General features: G+C 39.2%; 1 protein-coding gene across 8 annotated transcripts in view; it reads right to left on the bottom strand.

Annotated features, from left to right (window-relative positions):
- Positions 1–21,950, bottom strand: part of TAF1 (TATA-box binding protein associated factor 1) — an 85,630-nt gene that overhangs the window by 24,202 nt on the left and 39,478 nt on the right. For all 8 annotated transcript variants that reach the window (XM_047765878.1, XM_047765872.1, XM_047765871.1 and 5 more), the window contains 4 exons: positions 21,217–21,284; positions 19,168–19,290; positions 18,073–18,165; positions 17,906–17,990 (listed from right to left, as the gene is read on the bottom strand). In XM_047765878.1, coding sequence (XP_047621834.1) covers positions 17,906–17,990; positions 18,073–18,165; positions 19,168–19,290; positions 21,217–21,284 — 369 coding nt within the window. The remainder of the gene's footprint in view (positions 1–17,905; positions 17,991–18,072; positions 18,166–19,167; positions 19,291–21,216; positions 21,285–21,950) is intronic.

Raw genomic sequence — 21,950 nt, 5'->3', positions numbered from 1 at the left:
TTGGGGAGGTTGTAGGGAAACAGGCATTTTCTTTCCCTGTTATATTTTTACTATAAACAGGTACAGCCTTTTTTGGAACACAATTTTAGAACATCTATCAAAATTTCCTATAATAAATTCTTACAAATGTGCAAGGATATCAATTATGATACATTTATCTATGCTATAGAATACATTAAAAAGAATGATAAAGCCCTCTTAAGTACAAACAATAAGATAGGATCAGTAAAGATGTCAATTCTCCCCAGATTGATCCCTAGGTTTAACACAATTCCTATCAAAATCCCAACAAGACTTTTTTGTAGATATAGACCAGATTCTTCTAAAATTTATATGAAAGGCAAAAGCATAATAAAACAATTTAGAAAAAGAATAAAGTGAGAGGAATTACTCTATCTGATAATAAGACTCTAGAACTACAGTAATCATGGCAGCATGAAGAGGGACAGATAACATAGATCAGTGGAACAAAATAAATGCAGAAATAGACCCACACACTCAAGTGATTTTTTTTTTTTTTACCAAGCTGCTCACAGCAATTCACTGGAGTAAGAATAGTCTTCTCAACAAACAATAATGAAACAACTGACATCCCTAGGCAAAAAGAAAATGAAACTCATCCTAAACCTCATACCATATATAAAAATTAATTCAAAATGGATCATAGATTTAAATGTAAAACATTAAGATGATAAACTTATAAAAAGAAAATATAAAACCTTTGCGACCTTGGGTTAGGCAAAGACTGCGCAGAGACATATCAGAAGCACAAATCCAAAAAGAAAAGATAAATTGGACTTCAAACATTTCTGCTCTTTCAAAGATACTTTCAGGACTGAAAAGACAAGATACAGTCTAATAAAGGACACGTACCTGGAACATACAAAAAACTCTCAAAACTCATTAGTCATAAGTAAACTACGTAATTAAAACTAGGGCAAAGAAATGAAGACATTTCACCAAAGAATACATGAAAAGAAAATTAACGTCAATGGCCACTAGGGGAATGCAAAGTAAAAACACAATGAGATAGATGATGAATAAAATTTTTTAAATAGTGGTAATACTAAATACTGCAGAGAAACTGGATGATTCGTACATTGCTGATAGGAATGCAAAATGGCACAGGCACTCTGGCGACAAGTATGGCAGTTTTTCACAAGACTACACATACGTCTACTACCACACTCTTGGGCACTTATCCCAGAGAAATGAAAATTTATATTCACACAAAATCCTGTACATGAATGTTCATAGCAGCTTTATTCATAATTGCAAAATACTGGAAACCTGAATGTCTTTCAATGACTGGTTGAACAAACTCTGGTATGAAGGAACACTATTCAACATTCTAAAAAATGAACTATTAAAATCGGCACAACATTGTAAATCAACTGTACTTTAAAACAGAGGTATTTAAAAAATGAACTACTGGAGTTCCCATCGTGGCACAGCGGAAACGAATCCAACTAGGAACCATGAGGTTGCAGGTTCGATCCCTGGCCTCGCTCAGTGGGTTAAGGATCTGGCATTGCCGTGAGCTGTGGTGTAGGTCACAGACGCGGCTCAGATCCTGCATTGCTGTGGCATAGGCTGGCAGCTATAGCTCCAATTGAACCCCTAGCCTGGGAACCTCCACATACTGCAGGTGCGGCCCTAAAAAACAAAAAATAAAATAAATATTAAAAACTATTAAAACATACAATAATTCAGATGGGTCTCAAGAGAATTATGGTTAAAAAAAAAAAAATCGATCCCAGTTGTTCCCATTTGTGGCTCAGTGGGTAAAGAACCTGAAATAGAGTCCATGAGGATGGGGATTCAATCCCTGGCCTTGCTCAGTGGGTTAAGGATCTGGTGTTGCTGCAAGCTGCAGCACAGGTCACAGATGTGGCTTGGATCTGGTGTTGCCATGGCTGTGGTGCAGACCCCAGCTGTAGCTCTGATTCGACCCCTAGCCTGGGAATTTCCACGTACCGCAGGCGCAGCCATAAAAAGAAAAGAAAAAAAAATCAATCTAAAAATATTGTATTATCCTTTATATAACATGCTCAAGTTTCAAAACTACAGAGATGGAAAACAGCTAAGTGGTTGCCAGAGAACAAGCAGAGTGGTGGATGCATGTGGAAGGATGTGGATACAAAGAGGTAGTGTCAGGGAGTTTTTTTGTGATAACAGAACAGGTCTATATCTTGATTGTGGTGATGGTTCCATGATGGCATAAAACTATACACACAAAAACGAATACAGTTTTAAATGTGAAAATTGAGTAAGATCTGTAATCTAGTTAATGGTAATACATCAATATCAATTTATTTATTTTGATATGGAACCACAGCTATGTAAAATGTCACCATTGAAGGAAGGTGGATGAAGGGTACACAGGACTCTATGCTATTCTTGTAATTTCTCAAGTCTACAATTATTTCAAAATAGAAGGTTAAAAAAAGATCAGGGGAGTTCACTTATGGCACAGTGGGTTAAGGATCTGCAGTGGCTAGGGTCGCTGCTGTGGCAGTTTCAATTTTGGCCTAGGAACTTTTGCACACCATGGGGGCAGCCAAAAAAAAAAAAAGATGATTAGGATATACTCATGAGCAAAGAGAGCAAATTACAGAATAACTATCTATAAAAATGACAATTTTTTGTTAAAAAAAAAAAAAAACAAACAGGGGAGTTCCCATTGTGGCACAGCAGAAACGAATCCAACGAGGAACCATGAGGTTGTGGGTTCCTGAGCCAGGGATCAAACCTGAGCCACAGCTATAACCAGAAACAGCAGTGACAATGCCAGATCCTCAACCAACTGAGCCAGGAGGGAACCCCAGAAGAAGCTTTAATATTTACCTACTTCTGCATTGTTTGATCTTTTTATAAATGTATTATTAAAGAGGTCTATCTGACAGGAATGTGACTGATACATTAGAAAGAGCTAAGTCTAGGAGTTGCCATCGTGGCTCAGCAGTTAAGAACCTGACTGACATCCACGAGGAGGCAGGTTCGATCCCTGGCCTCACTCGATGGTTAAGGATCCAGCATTGCCGTGAGCTGTGGTGTAGGTCGCAGACATGGCTTGCAGACGTGGCCCTGGCGTAGGCTGGCAGCTATAGCTCTGATTGGACCCCTAGCCTGGGAATATCCATATGCCAAGGGGGCAGCCCTGAAAAGACAAAGACAAAAAAAAAAAAAAAAAAAAGAAAAGAAAGTAAAAAAAGGGAAAGAACTAAGTCTAAAGGCTGGGTGACTATTTATTGTAATAATCCAGGCAAAGTTAGATTTTTTGATGAGGGTTTTAGTGATATGCTGGAGGTTGGGGATTTATTCAAGGGAAAGAGTAACTCTGAGGGTTCTAGATATAACTACTTGGTGATGCTAGTACCCCATTAAACCCAGATTGGAAACTGTAAAGGAGCCAGTCAAGTAAAGGAAAGAGATAGAAAGTTGGAATAGAAAAGGATAGAAGGAACATTCAGTTTGAAGCATGTCTGAAGTGGGACATCCAAGAGGAAATGTACAGCAGGTGGTTGCGATACATATATAGTATCTTTGCCCAGAATAGAGTTGGGAGTTATCAGGAAAGAGGTGGTGAAGTTGTAGGAAGAGGCAGAAAAACATTCAGTAAAGGAGATTGAAAAGGAATTGTCTAGAGGTAGGAGGAAAATAAGAGCTGAAGGTTGTTATGAAGCCAATCATATTACAGCTGCAAGGAAGGGATGGTTAATAATGTCAAATACTGGAGTGAGGTAAAGATAAGGACTGAATGTGAGAAAAAGAATATATATGTGTGTGTGAGTGTGTGCATGCGTGTGTGTGTGCGCGAGTGTGTGTGTGTGTGCGCGTGTGTGTGTGTGTGTGTGTGTGTGTGTATGACTGGTTCACTTTGCTGTACAGCAGAAATTGACAGAACATTATAAACTGATTATAATAGAAAAAATAAAAATCTTAAAAATAAAGCAGAATTAAAATAGAAAAAAAAGATAAGGACTGAAAAGTGCTCACTATACCTGGCAATTACGTGACCTGTTCACTTGGTATGCTAGGCAGGGTAGAAGCCAGATTAAATTGAGTGAGGCATGAATGGGAGATAAAGAATAGGAGAGATTACTTACTCATAAAAAAGAAGACAAAAAAAAAATTCTGATCCATTCCACAACATGGAAGGTTGAAATACTATGCTAAGTGAAACAAAAGCCTAACACAAAAGGACAAATATTCTACGTATTGTATGATTCCACTTATATGAAGTACTTAGGAAGAGGCAAATTCATAGACAGAAAGTAGAACAGAGGTTACCAAGAACTGGGGGAATGGAAGAATGGGGTTATTGTTTAACGGGTACTGAATTTCTGTTTGGATGAAAAGATTCTGGAAATGGATAGTGGTAATGGTTGCACGACACTGCGAGTGTACTTATACGCCACTAAATTATAAACTTAAAAATGGTTAAAAAGGTAATTTTTTTTAAGGGCCACACCTGCAGCATATGGAGGTTCCCAGGCTAGGGGTCAAATCGGAGTTACAGCTGCCAGCCTATGCCACAGACACAGCCACATGGGATCCAAGCCAAGTCTGCAACCACAGCTCAGGGCAACGTCAGATCCTTAACCCACCGAGTAAGGTCAGAAATCAAACCTACATTTTCACGGATACTAGTCAGGTTCGTTGCCACTGAGCCATAACAGGAACTCCCCAAAAGGTAAATTTATATGTTGTGTATATTTTACCATAATAAAAACAAACAAAAAATCGGCTGTGAAGAGAAAGAGAATGGGTGGTAGCAAGGAGCTAAAGCAGGATTGAAGGAGATTTTATTCTCTTCAGTGATGTGAGACTTAACCTGTATGTAGGAATACTTATACCTTGGCCCCAATCTAAGGAAAAGAGTCATCGACAGAAAAAAAGAACCTTAATATTTATTAATGGCCAAATTTACAGAGTAGTCCCACAGGATAGACTTAGAAACTAGTATACAGAAATACTTTTAGGCATTATATTAATCTACGAACAATACTGAATCATCTATTCTTCAAAGAAATCTTTAGATTTAATAACCACTTTTGTGAGGGAAGGGGGAGCACATGTATAATAGTAGCAAAACTTTAAAATTACCTAGGAATAAACTCAACAACAAAAAATTAGATGCTTAATAGCAATGAAAACTATAAAACATGGAAATAAATTAAACGAAAGATGCCTAAAAATTATGCAAAAAAAGCTAGAAGTCTTTATTAAGGGAGGTAAAAGAAAATGTGAATAAACGAAGAAATATGAGCTCCTAGATGGAGAAACGCATTATTATAAAGATATATAGGATTATCACAACCAAATTTTATAGCATTTGGTTGTGATGATCATTGTACAACTATAAATGTAAGAAAATTCATTGAGTAATTAAAAAAAATTTGCCTATGGAAACAAAGTTACAAGGTAGCAGAGCCAGGTCTTGGACACCAGTTTATTTAAATCCAAAGACCATATTGCCAGTTCTCATGAGAGCTCAAAGTTGGCGTTGGATGGATTAGTAGAATATTTATATTTGCAATATAACAACTTCTATACTTTTTGTAGCACAATAATTTATCTGTGACTTTTAATAAACTTAAGAAACCACAAAAAAGATATATACTTTCTTCAAAGTAATCCATAAATTAAAATCGGATTTCAATATCTATCTATCTATCCATCCACCCATCCACAAAATCTAACGAAAATGATCACAGCACTTTTTTAGGAGAACTGGGTGAAGACAAGTCATAGCAGAGGAATTTAATTTTTTATAAAGTCTGAGTGATGATCACAGTGACACTATAAGGTGAAAATAGTATAGTATGAAATAGATGAGAAAAACAAATAAATAGAACAGAAAGTTCCAAAATAGGTTCAAAAATATACTAAGAATTTAGTATATGAAAAAGGTAACATTTCAATTAGCACAAGAGGATAGACTATTCCATAGATACAACTTGGACACTTTAGCTAATTCTTTGGAAGACAACAGGTTAGATATCACTTTAGATTCTATTTTTAAAAACTGATAAACATTCAAATGTTTTAAAATATTGTATGTTTGGAGGAAAATATAGTTGGATATCTTAGGAGTAGGGAAGGTCTTTTAAACAATTACACCAAAGACAGAAATCATAAAGGCTAAGACTGATAAATGTAATTACATAAAAACAAAGTTTCTGTTATGTCAGAAAATACCATAAACAAAACTAAAAGACCTTCTGGGTGTGACAGAGTAACGCTATTGGACTAGTCTTCCCACTGTAACCAGAAGACTGGAAAAAACATACAAAACAACTGTTTTCAACCAGGAAGTATAAGACTGATTCCTGAGAGAAAGGAAATAAAGGATGTGAGCTCTAAAATTTTCCTTGGCTTTCTACTGAACCCAAGAAAAGCACAGCAGTCTCATTAAGACATAGAGACTAAAGAGGTTAAATGAGCTGGAAATTGCAGGGCTGTGCTGGAGAGGTAAAGAGCTCCACAGAAAAATAACCTAAGATCTGCAGAAAGGCTCTCTTGAGTCTTCAGTTGATTAATAAGCAACACATGTATATGATGAGATTCCACAAAGAGTCCTATAAGCAGAACAACTATTAGAGCTCACACAGGGTTAGGAGTTAGGAGTTACTCAAAAAGTGTACAAAAATTCTTCCCTGGGGATTTTTTGGATAAAATTATTTTTAATCTAATCTAGATTATAGGGTCCCACTGAGCATTCTAAAACTTACGGCACTCAGATTTTATGATATATGATCTACACCCATCCAGAAGATGGCTTCTTATTAGAGTTGATTTTAGGTTTGAAGAACACTGGAGGAGGAACTTGCTAGGAAATTCTTTGGGAAAAGAGATTTCATCATGATTAGCTCTGCATCATCTTTGGTACAGACTATGCTGTTTCTCTTAAATTTAATCAAACAAAGTATTAAGGTCTCTGCCAACTACTTAAGATCTTATGGTTTTGTAAAGACTGGTAAAAAGTTTGTGTTGTGTTTTTTAGACAGGATTTCTTTATCTGTATGACTCTCTTTCACTGACATGGAATGTTGTGTGCCTTTTTAGACTAATGCGAGTAGCTCCAGTCCCAAATTTGGGTTTCCCTCATAATTAATGTTCTTTCAAGTGTAATCTGAACATGAACAGAGGGTATGAGATTGATTCAGTACCCCTGTGGTAGCTAGAAGGTCTAAGGACTTTAATGTGCAGTTCATCACCACCACTTCAAGTATAAGACTGAGTCCTCTGATTATGTACTGCACACTTCTAGATGCAGTTTCTTTCTTTCTTTCTTTTTTTTTTTTTTTTTTTGTCTTTTTGCTATTTCTTGGGCCGCTCCCGCGGCATATGGAGGTTCCCAGGCTAGGGGTTGAATCGGAGCTGTAGCCACCGGCCTACACCAGAGCCACAGCAACGAGGGATCTGAGCGGCGTCTGCGACCTACACCACAGCTCACGGCAACGCCGGATCGTCAACCCACTGAGCAAGGGCAGGGACCGAACCCGCAACCTCATGGTTCCTAGTTGGATTCGTTAACCACTGCGCCACGACGGGAACTCCCTAGATGCAGTTTCATTTGGAATATTAGTTATCTTCCATTTACTGCTTGATGACCCTAAACTTAGTGCTAAGCATTCAAACTATATACAATACAGTGCACGTGTTGTACATGTGATAATACAGGACATGTCAATGAAAGTATATAGAGTGCTATGGAAATATGCCACTGTGCAGTGTGGCATTATATGTGAAGTATTTGAATGGAAAAGTCAAAATAATGGTAACTAGAGATACTATTCTACTAAGTTTGGTTAGTAAAATCTTTTTGAAGTAAAAAAATTAAAGCAGGGAATAGATTACACATGGACTTTGTTATTATTAATTAGAAACAAAGACAGGTTCCTTGCTGGGCAAACCAACTAAGTTTTAAACAAAAGTTTTATTTTGTGTAGAGCACCTGATGAATCATCTATGTGCCTTCAACTTCATGGATGTTCTTTTAGAACAAAAAATGTCGCCATTTCTTATCTCATGACACCACTAACCCTTACAACCTTATTCAGAGGTTTCTTTTCCTTTTATTTTTTATGGCCGCACCTGTAGCATATGGATGTTTCCAGGCTGGGGGTCAAATAGGAGCTGCGGCTGCTGGCCTACAGCAACGTGGGATCTGAGCCGTATCTGTGACCTACACCGCAGCTCAGAGCAATGCCAGATCCTTAACCCACTGAGCCACAACAGGAACCTTCCAGAGGTTTCTTATACTCTCACCCGCTGGTTAAGGATGGAGGGAAGACAGCCTTATACTGTCCACTGCTACTACCAAATTATTATTTACTTCCCCTTGGGGGGGGGAACCCTCCATCAGTTGTCTTGGAGGCAGATCTGACTCGTAGATAGATGTTTTTTATTTGGCCTACAGAGTAAAAAAATTTCTTCAACCATTTGCAAATATGTAAAAATCAGAAAATGTCACCCACACAAAATAATCCAGATTTTCAGCTTCTTCTGAAAAATTAAGATATCTAGCAATACTGGATACTCATCTTAGGACAACAATCAGATGAAGCAAAGTACAAGCCTCTTTAGATGGAAACTTCCATATTACTATAATCCACACCTGGCCCACCTCACTCATTTACATTACTTGCCTGGCCCCTAGAGGCCGCTGGAATTTGAGATCTCTGCTCTTCATCTTTACTCACCATCATTAACCCACTCACTTTCACCAAGGACTTATACGCCTGGCACAATCTTCTTGGCTCCAAATCCCTCCCCATCCTGGTGGGTTACTCTAACATTCACTTGTACCACCCATCCAAACTCCTTGAAAACCTTCATGCCCGATATTCCATACCTCCACTCCAGCCAAACATATCCATGGTTATACCCAGAATGTTGTCTTTACTAAAACTGCTTCACCTCTGAAAGTTTCAATTCTAATACCCTATACTGCCTTATCACAGCCTTGTACTTTGGTCCAGTTTTTTCACTCTCTCTCTGATCTCAAGAAAACTTATAGGCCCACTAATTCCTGTCTCAATCAAGCATCTCGAGGCTTTAGTTTGAAAACTAAGGCAATGTATAGCAGCACACCGAAGTAAGCTATAGGATCACTGTTGTTTATCACCAGTTTTACTTGAAGGTAGGGGTGAGAAAGAATATAAAATAATTTGGTAAGAAATTTGTAACTGGGTCACCATGCTGTACAGTAGGAAAAAAAAAATATATATATATATATATAAAGGATAACAAAAAAAGAAAAAAAATAGATCTCAAGGCAAAAAAAAAATTTGACACATTACAAAGTACAGATTTTGCCTAATGCAAAATTTGCATAAATCTAAAAAATAAAACATGAATTTTAAAAGATTAAAACATGCCAAAGAAATTTCAAGCTTTTGTAGAGCTGCTTTGGGATACTCCCCCAAACTGGAGGCTACTATGTAGTCATAATCCTCTGCTATAAAGGGTCCTTTGGTGACAAAATCTGAGAAGCTCAATCATCAACATTTCTTTTCTTGTTAACACATGAATTCCCGATGTTTCCAAAACATCCAGAAACAAAATCCCAACCCAGAATCAATTCTATCATCTGCCTTCTCAGTTCCCTAATTCCGTCTGATGAATACTAACAAAAGAAAATTATACAACTGTGCCAATTGATGCTGCTATAAAAATTAATGCCCTCCAACTTCAGGTAGACCCTCAAAGGCTGCTCAATTTTTTTTTTTTTTTGTCTTTCTATGGCCACACCTGCAACACAAAGAAGTTCCCAGCTAGGGGTCAAACCTCCACAGCCACAGCAACATCAGATCCTAGCTGCCTCTGCAACTTATGCCACAGCTTGCGGCAAAACTGTATCCTTAACCCACTGAGCAAGACTAGGGACTGAACCCACATCCTCATGCATACTAGTTGGCTTCTTAACCCGATGAATCACAATGGGAACTCCTCAATATTTCTGAAATGTCCCTACAGCAGATCCTTTTCAAATTTATTACAACAGATAATTCAAACCCTTATCTACATTTCCCTTCAAGTTCTCCCACCTCACCCACTCTTAGCAAAAGATGCTGTTTTCTACTCTACAGAGAAAATGAGAGGCTACTGGGCAGAAACTTTCTCAAGGTCTATCCTCCCACTCTCATAGGGATCTTATCTTATAATTTAATTTTCTTCCCTTTCAACCTATTACAAAGGTCCCCTGTCCAACTGACTTCATCACCCTCAAATGACTGATTACTTCCCTTCCTTTCCCTCTCACGGGCAAATTTCAGTCTTCACTTTATTATTATTATTATTATTATTATTATTATTATTATTATTATTTGTCTTTTTGCCATTTTATTGGGCCGCTCCCTTGGTATATGGAGGTTCCCAGGCTAGGGTCAAATTGGAGCTGTAGCCGCCGGCCTACGCCAAAGCCACAGCAACGCAGGATCCAAGCCGTGTCTGCGACCTACACGGCAACGCCAGATCCTTAACCCACTGAGCAAGGCCAGGGATCGAACCTGCAACCTCATGGTTCCTAGTTGGATTCATTAACCACTGAGCCATGACGGGAACTCCACTTTATTATTTAAAAAAAAATTTTTTTTTTGGTCTTTGTCTTTTTAGGGCCACACGAGCGACATATGGAGGTTCCCAGGCTAGGGGTCCTCTAGGAGCTGTAGCCACCGGCCTAAGCTAGAGCCACAGCAACATGGGATCCAAGCTGCATCTGTGACCTACACCACAGCTCATGGCAATGCCAGGTCCTTAACCCACTGAGTGAGGCCAGGGATCAAACCCACAACCTCATGGTTCCTAGTCAGATTCGTTTCCACTGCGCCACGACGGGAACTCCAGTCTTCACTTTCTTAATTCTCTTTCATTCACATCCTCTGCAGTCTGGCTTGTGATTCTACCACTGCATTGAAATAGCTCTTCTAATGACCATTCTCTTTGGTCTTCTCTGTAGCACTTGACCAGTCAGCCATTCTTCTCTTTTCTTGGTTTCCAAGACATTATTCTCTTCCGGTTTTCCTTCTTTCATTCTGGTCACTCCTCGGTATTCTCCACCTGATCCCTTAAATGTTGGTTTGGTATTTTTCAAGTATATTCTCATCCCACATTCTTTCTTAACTAAACATTAGTGGTTAACTTTTTTGGGTCACATACAACTTTGATAATAATCTGATAAAGCTATGGTCTTTCTACCCATAAAAACATACAACTACATTCCAGCTACAGTATCAGGGGGGTTCAAGAAATGTATTCTACTAGCTATCTGAGCTCATCCACCTATATTTTCATATGCTGATGATTTAAGAAAAAGTATCTATATACACAAACAGTATAGACTTCTCTTCTGAGCTTGGGACCTCAATATAGCTAACTACTGAAAGTCTTCACTTGGATGTCCTACCTCAATACAACGGAGCCCAAACTGAACCTCTACCACTTACTTCTCTAAAACCTTTCTCCTATATTTCCTATTATAGTCAACCCTCTGTATCTGAGGGTTCCTCAACCATGGAATCAACTAACTACAGACAAAAATTTCGAAAAAGGTCCAAAAAGCAAGGCTTGATTTTACTATGCATTGGCAACTATCTACATTATAACTATTTACACAGCATTTACACTGTATTAGGTATTGTAAGTAATTTAGAATAATTTAAAGTATACGAGAGGATGTGTGTAGGTTATATATATAAACACTATGCCATTTTATGTAAGTGACTTGAGCATCCGCAGATTTTGGTATCCAGGGGAATCATGAAACCAATCCCCCTCCCCTGCCACCAATACCAAGGGATGACTGTATTAGTCAACAGCACCACCAGTTTAAAATTCTGAATGTCACCTACTTACTTATCCATCCTTCCAAAAAAAAAGGAAAAATTTTTTTCTTTAATTACAGAAGCGTTTCATCCTCAACTAAAAAATTCAAACATCTAAGTACAAAAAAGTAAAAAGTAAAGGTTATCCCCCATCTCTCCCTTTAGTAATTCTACTCTGTGACAACGACTGAACTAAACAGTGACTGAGCCCTTTAGATGATGGATGTACTCTGTAGTTCATCTGTCCCTACTGAGCCCATTTCACTCATTTATGTTACCTGTCTGGACTCCATTGTATATACTATTGACTAATCCAGTTTTCAACAATACATCTTAGATAATATTTTGATATCAGCATATACAAAATACAGAGTTACCTGTTAGCTAATCTACCATTTTGATAGGTAAACAGTACTCCATCACATAGATATACCATAATTTAACTTAACTAATTTCCTATTGTTGGATATTCAGAATGCTCCCATGATTTTGCAATTACAAACAATGTTGCAATTGCAAATATCTGTACATATATGCCTTTGCAAATGTGTGTGGAGTACGCCTTTGAGGTGAACCTGCTTAGTCAAAAGGAATGCACATTTAGGAGTTCCAGTCATGGCTCAGCGGTTGACGAATCCGACTAGGAACCATGAAGTTCGATCCCTGGCCTTGCTCAGTGGGTTAAGGATCTGGCGTTGCCGTGAGCTGTGCTGTAGATTGCAGATGTGGCTCGGATCCCGTGTTGCTGTGGCTCTGGCGTAGGCTGGTGGCTTCAGCCCTGATTAGACCCTAGCCTGGGAACTTTCGTATGCCGCGTGTGCGGCCCGAGAAAAAGGCAAAAAAAAACCAGGAATGCACATTTATAGTCCTCTACAAAGTTTGTAACAATTTATGTTTTCACCGAGAACACAAGAGTACTTGGCATCATTTTGAATTCTCCCTGTTCTTTACCCATACCCTCAACTTCCAACCACTTATGAAGGTACCGATTCTAAAATCTCTACTGTCTGTGCCCATCCTTCCACTCTTATCCCTACTTACTGCAGTTTATGCTCTCAATGCTTTTTTTTTTTTTTTGGTTGCACCCATGGCATGTGGAAGTTCTCAACAGTTTTAATTTAGACTATTATCAATAGTTTCTTCACTAGTCTCCACATCTCATTTCCCCTTCTATCTATTCTTCAGATAGATTCCAGAATGATCTTACTAAAATACCTGTTACGGCAGTCTGTCCTTTTAAAGGCTTAGTGAGACATACTAGGCCTCTCATGATTTGGCTTGGCACAGTAGATGCTCAACAGAGAATTAGCTACGATAATCATCCTTCGAAATTTAGCTCAAAATCACCTCCTCTTGAGTTTCCTGCCTTCGATACCAGGAGAAAACTTGGAAAATATACAAAAGATGAAAATGAAGACAATACTACTCTTACATCTCAGAAATAACCACTATTATCACATTGATGTGTTTCCTTCCAGTCTTTTTTTTCTATTTCTACATATATACACCTTTTCTTTCTTTTTTTTTTTTTTTTTTTTTGGTCTTTTTGCCATTTCTTGGGCCGCTCCCGCGGCCTATGGAGGTTCCCAGGCCAGAGGTCTAATCGGAGCTGTAGCTGCCAGCCTATGCCAGAGCCACAGCAACGCTGGATCCGAGCCACGTCTACAACCTACACCACAGCTCACGGCAACGCTGGATCATTAACCCACTGAGCAAGGGCAGGGATCGAACCCACAACCTCATGGTTCCTAGTCGGATTCGTTAACCACTGCACCACGACGGGAACTCCATATACACCCTTTCTTAAAAAGCATAACTGAGGAGTTCCCGCTGTGGCACAATGGGATCGGAGGTGTTTCTGCAACACCAGGACACAGGTTTGATCCCGGCCTGGCGCAGCAGGTTAAAGAATCTGGCATTGATCTGATCCCTGGCCCAGGAACTCCATATACCACAGGACAGCCAAAAATTGGGGGTGGGGTGGTAAAAAGCATAACTGAGATGAAATAAATTTTTGTGTTCTCCTTTTCTCACTTTAACATTCTATAAGAACTTTTGTCATCAGTAGTTTTTAAAATAAGCTTTCAATCTTTATACAATAATCCATCATACAGGTGGCACAATAACTAATCATTCCATTTACATTAATCATTCAGGTTATTTCTCATTAATATAAATAACATTATCCTGAACAGTTTGTATTTTTTTTTGTCTTTTTGCCTTTTCTAGGGCTGCTCCCGCAGCATGTGGAGGTTCCCAGGCTAGGGGTCGAATTGGAGCTGTAGCCACTGGCCTACACCAGAGCCACAGCAACACAGGATCCGAGCCACGTCTGCGACCTACACAGCAGCCCATGGCAACGCCATATCCTTAACCCAATGAGCGAGGCCAGGGATAGAACCTGCCACCTCATGGTTCCTAGTCGGATTCGTTAACCACTGCGCCATGATGGGAACTCCCACAGTTTGTATTTCTGATTAGGATAGATTATCTTACCATGTGCTAATAAGCACTTACATTCATTATTTTATTTAATCCTCATGACAGCCCTCTGAGGAGGGTACTATTATTTCCCCCATTCTACAGATGAGAAAGCAGAGGCTAAGTTACTTGTCCAAAGTCACACTGCTATGAAGTGGTGGGGCTGATGTTCAAATTTAAGTCTGACTATAAAGTCTGTTCACTTAACTATCTTTATTTATTTATTTTTTGTCTTTTTGCCACTTCTTGGGCTGCTCCCGCAGCATATGGATGGAGGTTCCCAGGCTAGGGGTCAAATCGGAGCTGTAGCTGCCAGCCTACGCCAGAGCCACAGCAGCGCGGGATCCAAGCCGCGTCTGCAACCTACACCACAGTTCACGGCAACGCCGGATCCTTAACCCACTGAGCAAGGGCAGGGCTCGAACCCGCAACCTCATGGTTCCTAGTCGGATTCGTTAACCACTGTGCCATGATGGGAACTCCTCACTTAACTATCTTTAAGTCTCAATGCTATCAAAGAGCTTTCTAGAACTGTCTCACAATTTTATACTATCAACAGCATATATGAGACTACCTGCCTCACTACCATTGAATACCTCCATTAAAAAAGAAATTTGAGTTCATCTAATAGTTAAAAAAATGGTTTATCTGTTTTGTTTCAACATGCATTTCTTTGATTACTAAGTACAATGAATATTTATTCATTTTCATTTGGTATTTAATTTTTGTCTTCTAAAAAAGAGTTTCTGTCATGGCACAGAGGAAACAAATCTGACTAGGAACCATGAGCCTTCAGGTTCGATCCCTGGTCTTGCCAGTGGGTTAAGGATCTGGTGTTGCCGTGAGCCGTGGTGTAGGTCACAGACCTGGCTCAGATCCCACGTTGCTATGGCTGTGGCCGGCAGCTGTAGCTCTGATTAGACCCCTATCCTGGGAACCTCCATATGCTGTGTGTGTGGCCCAAAAAAATGGCAAAAAAAAATTTTTTTTGTCTCCTGTGATTTGTCCATCTACCTTCTGCTCATTTCAAGTAGCATCTTCTGAGTTTTTTTAATTGTCTTACATAAGCTCCTCATAAACATGCCCTGTATCTTAAGGCAGCCGTCACCAGGCCAAGTAGTCTCTCTGTAATACTCTTGTTCACTTATTACTTGCTAAAATCATTTTTAGATACCTGTGAGCCTGCCAACTTCTATTACCAGAATTCTGGCTGATGAGCTTTAGGTGTTTTCAGGAGATAATAATGGAAAGAAAGACCTGACAAAGGGCATTTCCACACTCCAATCTCCGATTAGCAATAAGTAGAGCACAAGGAACAAAGCAGATTCCTTTAACCCAACCCAGATGGAGCAAAAGCAGAGAGCTCATCTCCTATCACTTCTCTTTTTTTTTTTTTTTTTTTTGGCCATACCCATGGCATATGGAAGTTCCTGGGTCAAGGATCAAACCTGAGCCACAACAATAACCTAAGCCGCTGCAGTGATAATGCCAGATCCTTAACCCACTGCACCACAAAAGAACTCCATCCTACCACTTCTCTTAATGAAATATACAGGTTCTAGACAAGTACAGTTCCCTGAACTTTCCCCTCTTCTTTCATTCCTTTGTAATATTGAAATTCCACTCTCTAGGCCCAGAATATCCATTTTCTCATAGGTCTTCCTGGTTGTCACCTCCTTCACTTCCTCCTTCTAATTCTCTGTCTTTTCCATCTGGGAAACTTAGAGCCATACTACTTGGGCTGCTGAATATTGCCAGGGAAAAGTCATATAAACAATTGGATTTTTAACTGAGATGTCAGTATGCTAAGCCAATTCTCTTAAATACCCTTAGCTCCCTCTTCTATGTGCTTTAGGAGTTACATGGGATTATCGTTTCGCTGCTTAATTCTTTCAATGTTTTTCCATTTAGGATAAAGTAAACTCTCAAGTATGGCATATGGCATATGGTATATACTTGGCCCTCTATGATTTGACACCTGACTACTTCTCTACATATAACCAGTCATTCACCAACATGTAAACTTAACTGCAACCCCAATTAACTCATTTCTTCCTGTGTGTGTGTCTTTAGGGCCACACCTGCAGCATACGGAAGTTCCCAGGCTAGGGGTCAAATTGGAGCTGCAGCTGCCAGCCACAGCCACATGGGATCCAAGCTGCGTCTGTGACCTACACCATAGCTCATGGCAACACAGGATCCTTAACTCACTGAAGGAGACCAGGGATTAAACCCGCATCTTCATGGATACTAGTTGGGCTCTTAACCCACTGGGCCACAATGGGAACTCCCAAAAACTCGTTTCTTAAACCTACGATGTCATTTCAGACCTCTGAGCCTTTACATACTACTGTTCTCTCTTTCACACTCTTTGCTTAGCACATACTCCACTGATCCTTTAGAACTCAGTTTAAGAAAACTGTTTTCCAGGAAGCTTCCTCTAATCCCACTCTGATTTATATCCTGTTTCTGTTTTCCTTTGGCACTCTGTCCATTCATTGAGCATGATATTTAAGTTCTGTAATTTTTCTTTTCATTTTCCCAACCAAACTATAACCGGAGCAGAAAACATATCTATTTTGAGGGTTTTTTTGTTGGTTTTTTCTTTTTTTTTTGTTTTGCTTTTTAGGGCTGCACCCACGGTATATCGAAGTTCCCAGGCTAGGGGTCAAATTGGAGCTACAGCTGCTGGCGTACACCACAGCCACAGCAACACTAGATCCGAGCCATGTCTGCAACCTACCCCACAGCTCTCGGCAATGCCAGCTCCTTAACCGACTGAGCAAGGCCAGGGATCAACCCACATCCTCATGGATACTAGTCAGATTCATTACTGCTGAGCCACAACAGGAACTCAGAACATATCTATTTTGATTTTATATTTGTAACATCTATCAGTGCCAGAACTTATCAGGTGCTCAATCAATGTTTACTTAACAAGTGAACCATTCAAAACTGAACTTTATTAACTTGTTTAACCCTCGGATGAAGGTGGTCCTTCCTCTCCTCTAGGGCATTTTGTATGTCCTTCTAATATAGCCCTTGCCAAGCTGCATTTTAAGTGCTTCTCTTCATCAGTTGGACTGTGAATTACATGAGGACAGTAACTACGTCTTTCCCATCAGTAGATTAAGTAGCTAGCACAGAACCTGGCATATACTATTCAATCAGTTCATATATTGAGCAAAAACTCCATGGTCTGAGGAAGCACACCATGGTCTATAGTTAACACACTTCTCTAAGCTCCATCTAAGGACCTGGGACACAGGTGAGTTTTCAGATCTCATGGAAAGCAGAGATGGCCCAAAGTGACATCCATCTGATTTTTATTCTCATCTCATTTTTCTGTGCTTTCTAAAGTTTAGAAAATAAATATGCATTGCTTTTTCATCATTAAATGATACTAACAACTTTACAGAGCACATGAAAATATCTGCATGTTTAAGAAAAAAAAAGAAGAGTAAGTCACTTGACTGATTCTGCTATCATGGCTCAAGGTTGCTTTGCACACTTAAATTTTAATAATGCTAACTAGTGATGGATGGGTAGATTGATGGAAAAAGAAGGTTAAAAAATGGAAAAATACCCACCATTGTATTTAACACTGTTGGCCAGAATAAGGTTGACATCGTCTAGAAAGCTCTCTCGACTCTGATACTTGTGCTTGGAGATATTCTGTGATTAAAAGAATCAGGAACTCAAATACACATACAAAGTTACTTGACTCCAAAATGACATTTTAGATCAAATCACTTACCTTACGTATGGTCTCTAAATCCATTGGACTGACAATCACTTTGTAATAATCTGGAACAAACTTCTTATTAACTGGGTGATGAAATGGCCAAGACTAGTAAAAAGAAAGCATGAAAAATTAAATGGAAATCATTCTTTATACCAGAGATTCTCAACCTTCACTGGGTCATAAATATTCTTAAGATTCCACCAAAGCTATGGACCCTTTTCCCAGAAAGACACATAATCACACAAAACTCTGCATGTAATTTAAAGGGCTCATGGATTCCTTTATGAGTTCCCATGTCCTGACAGGTTAAGAACCCCTGCTCTGTATTCACAATTAACATCTCTCATTCCCTAGTCCCATGGAGAAGGTTTACCGTGTAGGCATACACAACATATGCCTACAACACAAAAGGAAACTCAGTTCAGAATTCCTAGGGAGGATCATTACAACAAAATGATACAGAGAATCAACATGGTAGCCCAGCCATAAAGTTGGAAAAGAAAAAAAATGAAACAAAAGACAACAAACACTGGGTAATTATCAAACTGTCATTTGTCAAGAAGCACTTCTAAATCCAAAGCCTCCCATTACGTGGCATCCTGATTTCTCTCCAGGACTATTCAGAAGCATTAAAATAGTGAACGTCAACAATAGGAATAAAGAACCTCTCTATATTGGAAATTCCCATCGTGGCTCAGTGGTTAACTAATCTGACTAGCATTCATGAGAACACAGGTTCAATCCCTGGCCTTGCTCAGTGGGTTAAGGATCCAGCGTTGCCATGAGCTGTGGTGTAGGCTGCAGATGTGGCTTCGATCCTGCATTGCTGTGGCTGTGACTGTGGCTGGCAACTACAGCTCTGATTTGACGCCTAGCCTGGGAACCTCCAAATGCTATGGGTGCGGCACATATTTCTGGCTTCTTTGATTTCAATGATACTGCATTCATACAGCAAAAATAAACTGGCACATATTTTTAAAATAATATGCCAGTTTGAATTGGCAAATACCATGCTCCAGACTCCCCACAGATGTACATATGCAGAGCCTATTGTCTTTTCGTTTCTTCTGTACTATCTTTACAATATTTAACACAGATACCACTTACATCTGGAACTGCCATCATTTTCTGGGTGACAATGTTGTCCAGAATGAAAGAAAATGCCACTTGGTCATCATCATCCAGCAAGGGGTTGATAGCCTTCTCTAAACGAGCCAATTTGTCTTCTTTCTGACATGAAACAAAGGAAAGGCAGAGGTTTCCCTGAGGTATAATCACCATAGAAAACTAAGGATAAGTTAATATTCAAGTCTAACTCTGAATTGTTGACTACTCAGTTCCAGACAAAAAGTCCAGATATGAGAAGATATTCCAATAAAAGGACCAAAAGATGAGCCACGACAGGAACTCTCCTGTATTATTAAGTAAATTGTCATTTGCTTTTGCATTCTGTGACTTTGCTGAAAGGGTGGGCTGCCGTGGCTCCATCATTCCCTCCTATGTGGTTCCTAGATTGTCTCCAAAGGTAATGTCATAACCAGTATCTTGACGTACATGAAAAAATAAATAAATAAATAAATAATAAAAGGACCAAAAAAGATGTACCAAACACTCCTTTAGGAATTCTATCTTCTATCCTTGTAAATCATCAAAAATAAACATCCCTGGGCATCAACAACTTAGCTCCCACAACAAAAATATCTTCACCAAATTAAGTTTTGATATTACACTGTTCTTGCTGTAAAACTATTGCTAGAAACACTGAACACATTATTGTTGATTAGTGACTTTGTTTGTAAGGGAATCTAAGCCAATAAATTCGTTTCAGACTATACTAGGAAAAAGTTTGTGTATCAATTGCTCCATATACTCTCATGCACTTAGTATTGTCAGTCTTTTTTTTTTTTTTTAAAGTCTTTTAACCTTTTGAAGGTAGGTATGCAGTGGTAGCTTATCATGGTTTAAATTTATATTTCCCCATGATCAATCAAGTTGAGAATCTTTTCATGTTTACTGGCCACTTGGTTATCCTCTTTTATGAAATTTCTACTTCAAAATTAAAATTATCATACTTATATTTTTGTAAGCTTGTCAATGTGCCATTTTTTTGTTAAGAAGATGAAGTATAAACACTCTTTTAAAACTTAAAATTTCTCAGAGTTCCCTGGTGGCCTAACAGATTAAGGATCTAGTGCTGTCACTGCTATTGCTCAGATTTGATCCCTGGCCCAGGAACTTCCCATGCCACGGCCAAAAAAACCCTTTTTAAATACATTTTAAAAGAATTAAAAAAATAGGGAGTTCCCATCGTGGCGCAGTGGTTAATGAATCCAACTGGGAACCATGAGGTTGCGGGTTCGGTCCCTGCCCTTGCTCAGTGGGTTAACGATCCGGCATTGCCGTGAGCTGTGGTGTAGGTCGCAGACGCAGCTCGGATCCCGCGTTGCTATGGCTCTGGCGTAGGCCGGTGGCTACAGCTCCGACTCAACCCCTAGCCTGGGAACCTCCATATGCCGCGGGAGCGGCCCAATAAATAGCAAAAAGACAAAAAAAAAAAAAAGAATTAAAAAAATAAAACTCCTCCCTGCCAAAACAGTCTCTTAGCTCCATGTGACTTCCTGGGAAGTCAACAGTTGTGTGAATTTAAAATTTCCAACCTAGGAGTTCCCATGGTGGCGCAGTGGTTAGCGAATCCGACTAGGAGCCATGAGGTTGCGGATTCAATCCCTGGCCTTGCTCAGTGGGTTAAGGATCCGGCGTTGCTGTGGCTGTGGTGTAGGCCGGTGGCGACAGCTCCAATTAGACCCCTAGCCTGGGAACCTCCATATGCCGAGGGAAGTGGCCCTAGAAAAGGCAAAAAGACCAAAAAAAAAAAAAAAGAACAAAAGAAAAAAAAATTTCCAACCTAGCTCAACTATTTAGTAGCCATTATGGCTAGGACAAGTCAGTTTCTTCCATGGACCTCAGTTTTTCCACATGCAAAAGAGAGGGATTCAACTACATGATTTCTAAGGACCCCCTTCAGACTCTAACATACTAAAGATCTGCTACTCCCACATTTGTTTACTCTTCCTTCTGTTACATTTCCTACTTGCTCAATCCTGCTACCTGCCACCTTTAAATTCTACTGCCTTTCTCTCATTTTAAATATCTTACCTCTTTAAGTTTTTCATCACAGAGATCCAGCATGGACTGAGATATCTGGGTCAATGAGTGCTTTGGCCCTAAATTATAGAGGAACAATAGGAGTCAGGACCACTAAAAATAGAGGGCAAGAGCTATCAGTACCTCTCCAGACTTTCAACTCAATTTACTTAAGCACCTAATATGTGTCAGGCACCAGCCTGGCTGCTGAGTTAGACAGATATACCAGTCTTATCTCCATTTTTTCAGTGCTTAACACATAGCAGGTATACAATATTGGATGAATAAACTAATTTTAACTCTTCCTTATTTGTATACATCCACACTTAGTAGTATTACTATCAATGCTGCTGTCTTTAATACCCTAAAAATAATACTACGGGTGGGGAATGACAATTTAAAGGTGGCCAAGGAGATCAATACATGATTTATAATATTTCCATACTTAGTATACAAAATTTGTAACTGCAATTTTTGTTTGCAGAACTCATGGTCTATGACATCCATCCAACTTATGGCTAATGCAAAGGCTTTTCAGAAAAAAAATCTCCATCTCACCTCAGACTATTACTTCAGTTTCCCTGAAATCCATAACAAGAGCTTCAGAAAATCCGACTATCTCCTACACTACTTGCTTATGGCTGCTCCAATTTAAATTCATCACAGGGATAGTTAAAACGTTTTCATCTAAACGGTAATTCTGATTACTTCCTTTCAGTATCTTTTGCTTACCTTCCTCTGTCAAT

This window comes from Phacochoerus africanus, chromosome X, assembly GCF_016906955.1.
Source record: "Phacochoerus africanus isolate WHEZ1 chromosome X, ROS_Pafr_v1, whole genome shotgun sequence".
NCBI classification, from domain to species: Eukaryota; Metazoa; Chordata; class Mammalia; order Artiodactyla; family Suidae; genus Phacochoerus; species Phacochoerus africanus.
The sequence above is the reverse complement of the archived record's forward strand: the minus strand, read 5'-3'. Positions and strand labels throughout refer to the sequence as shown.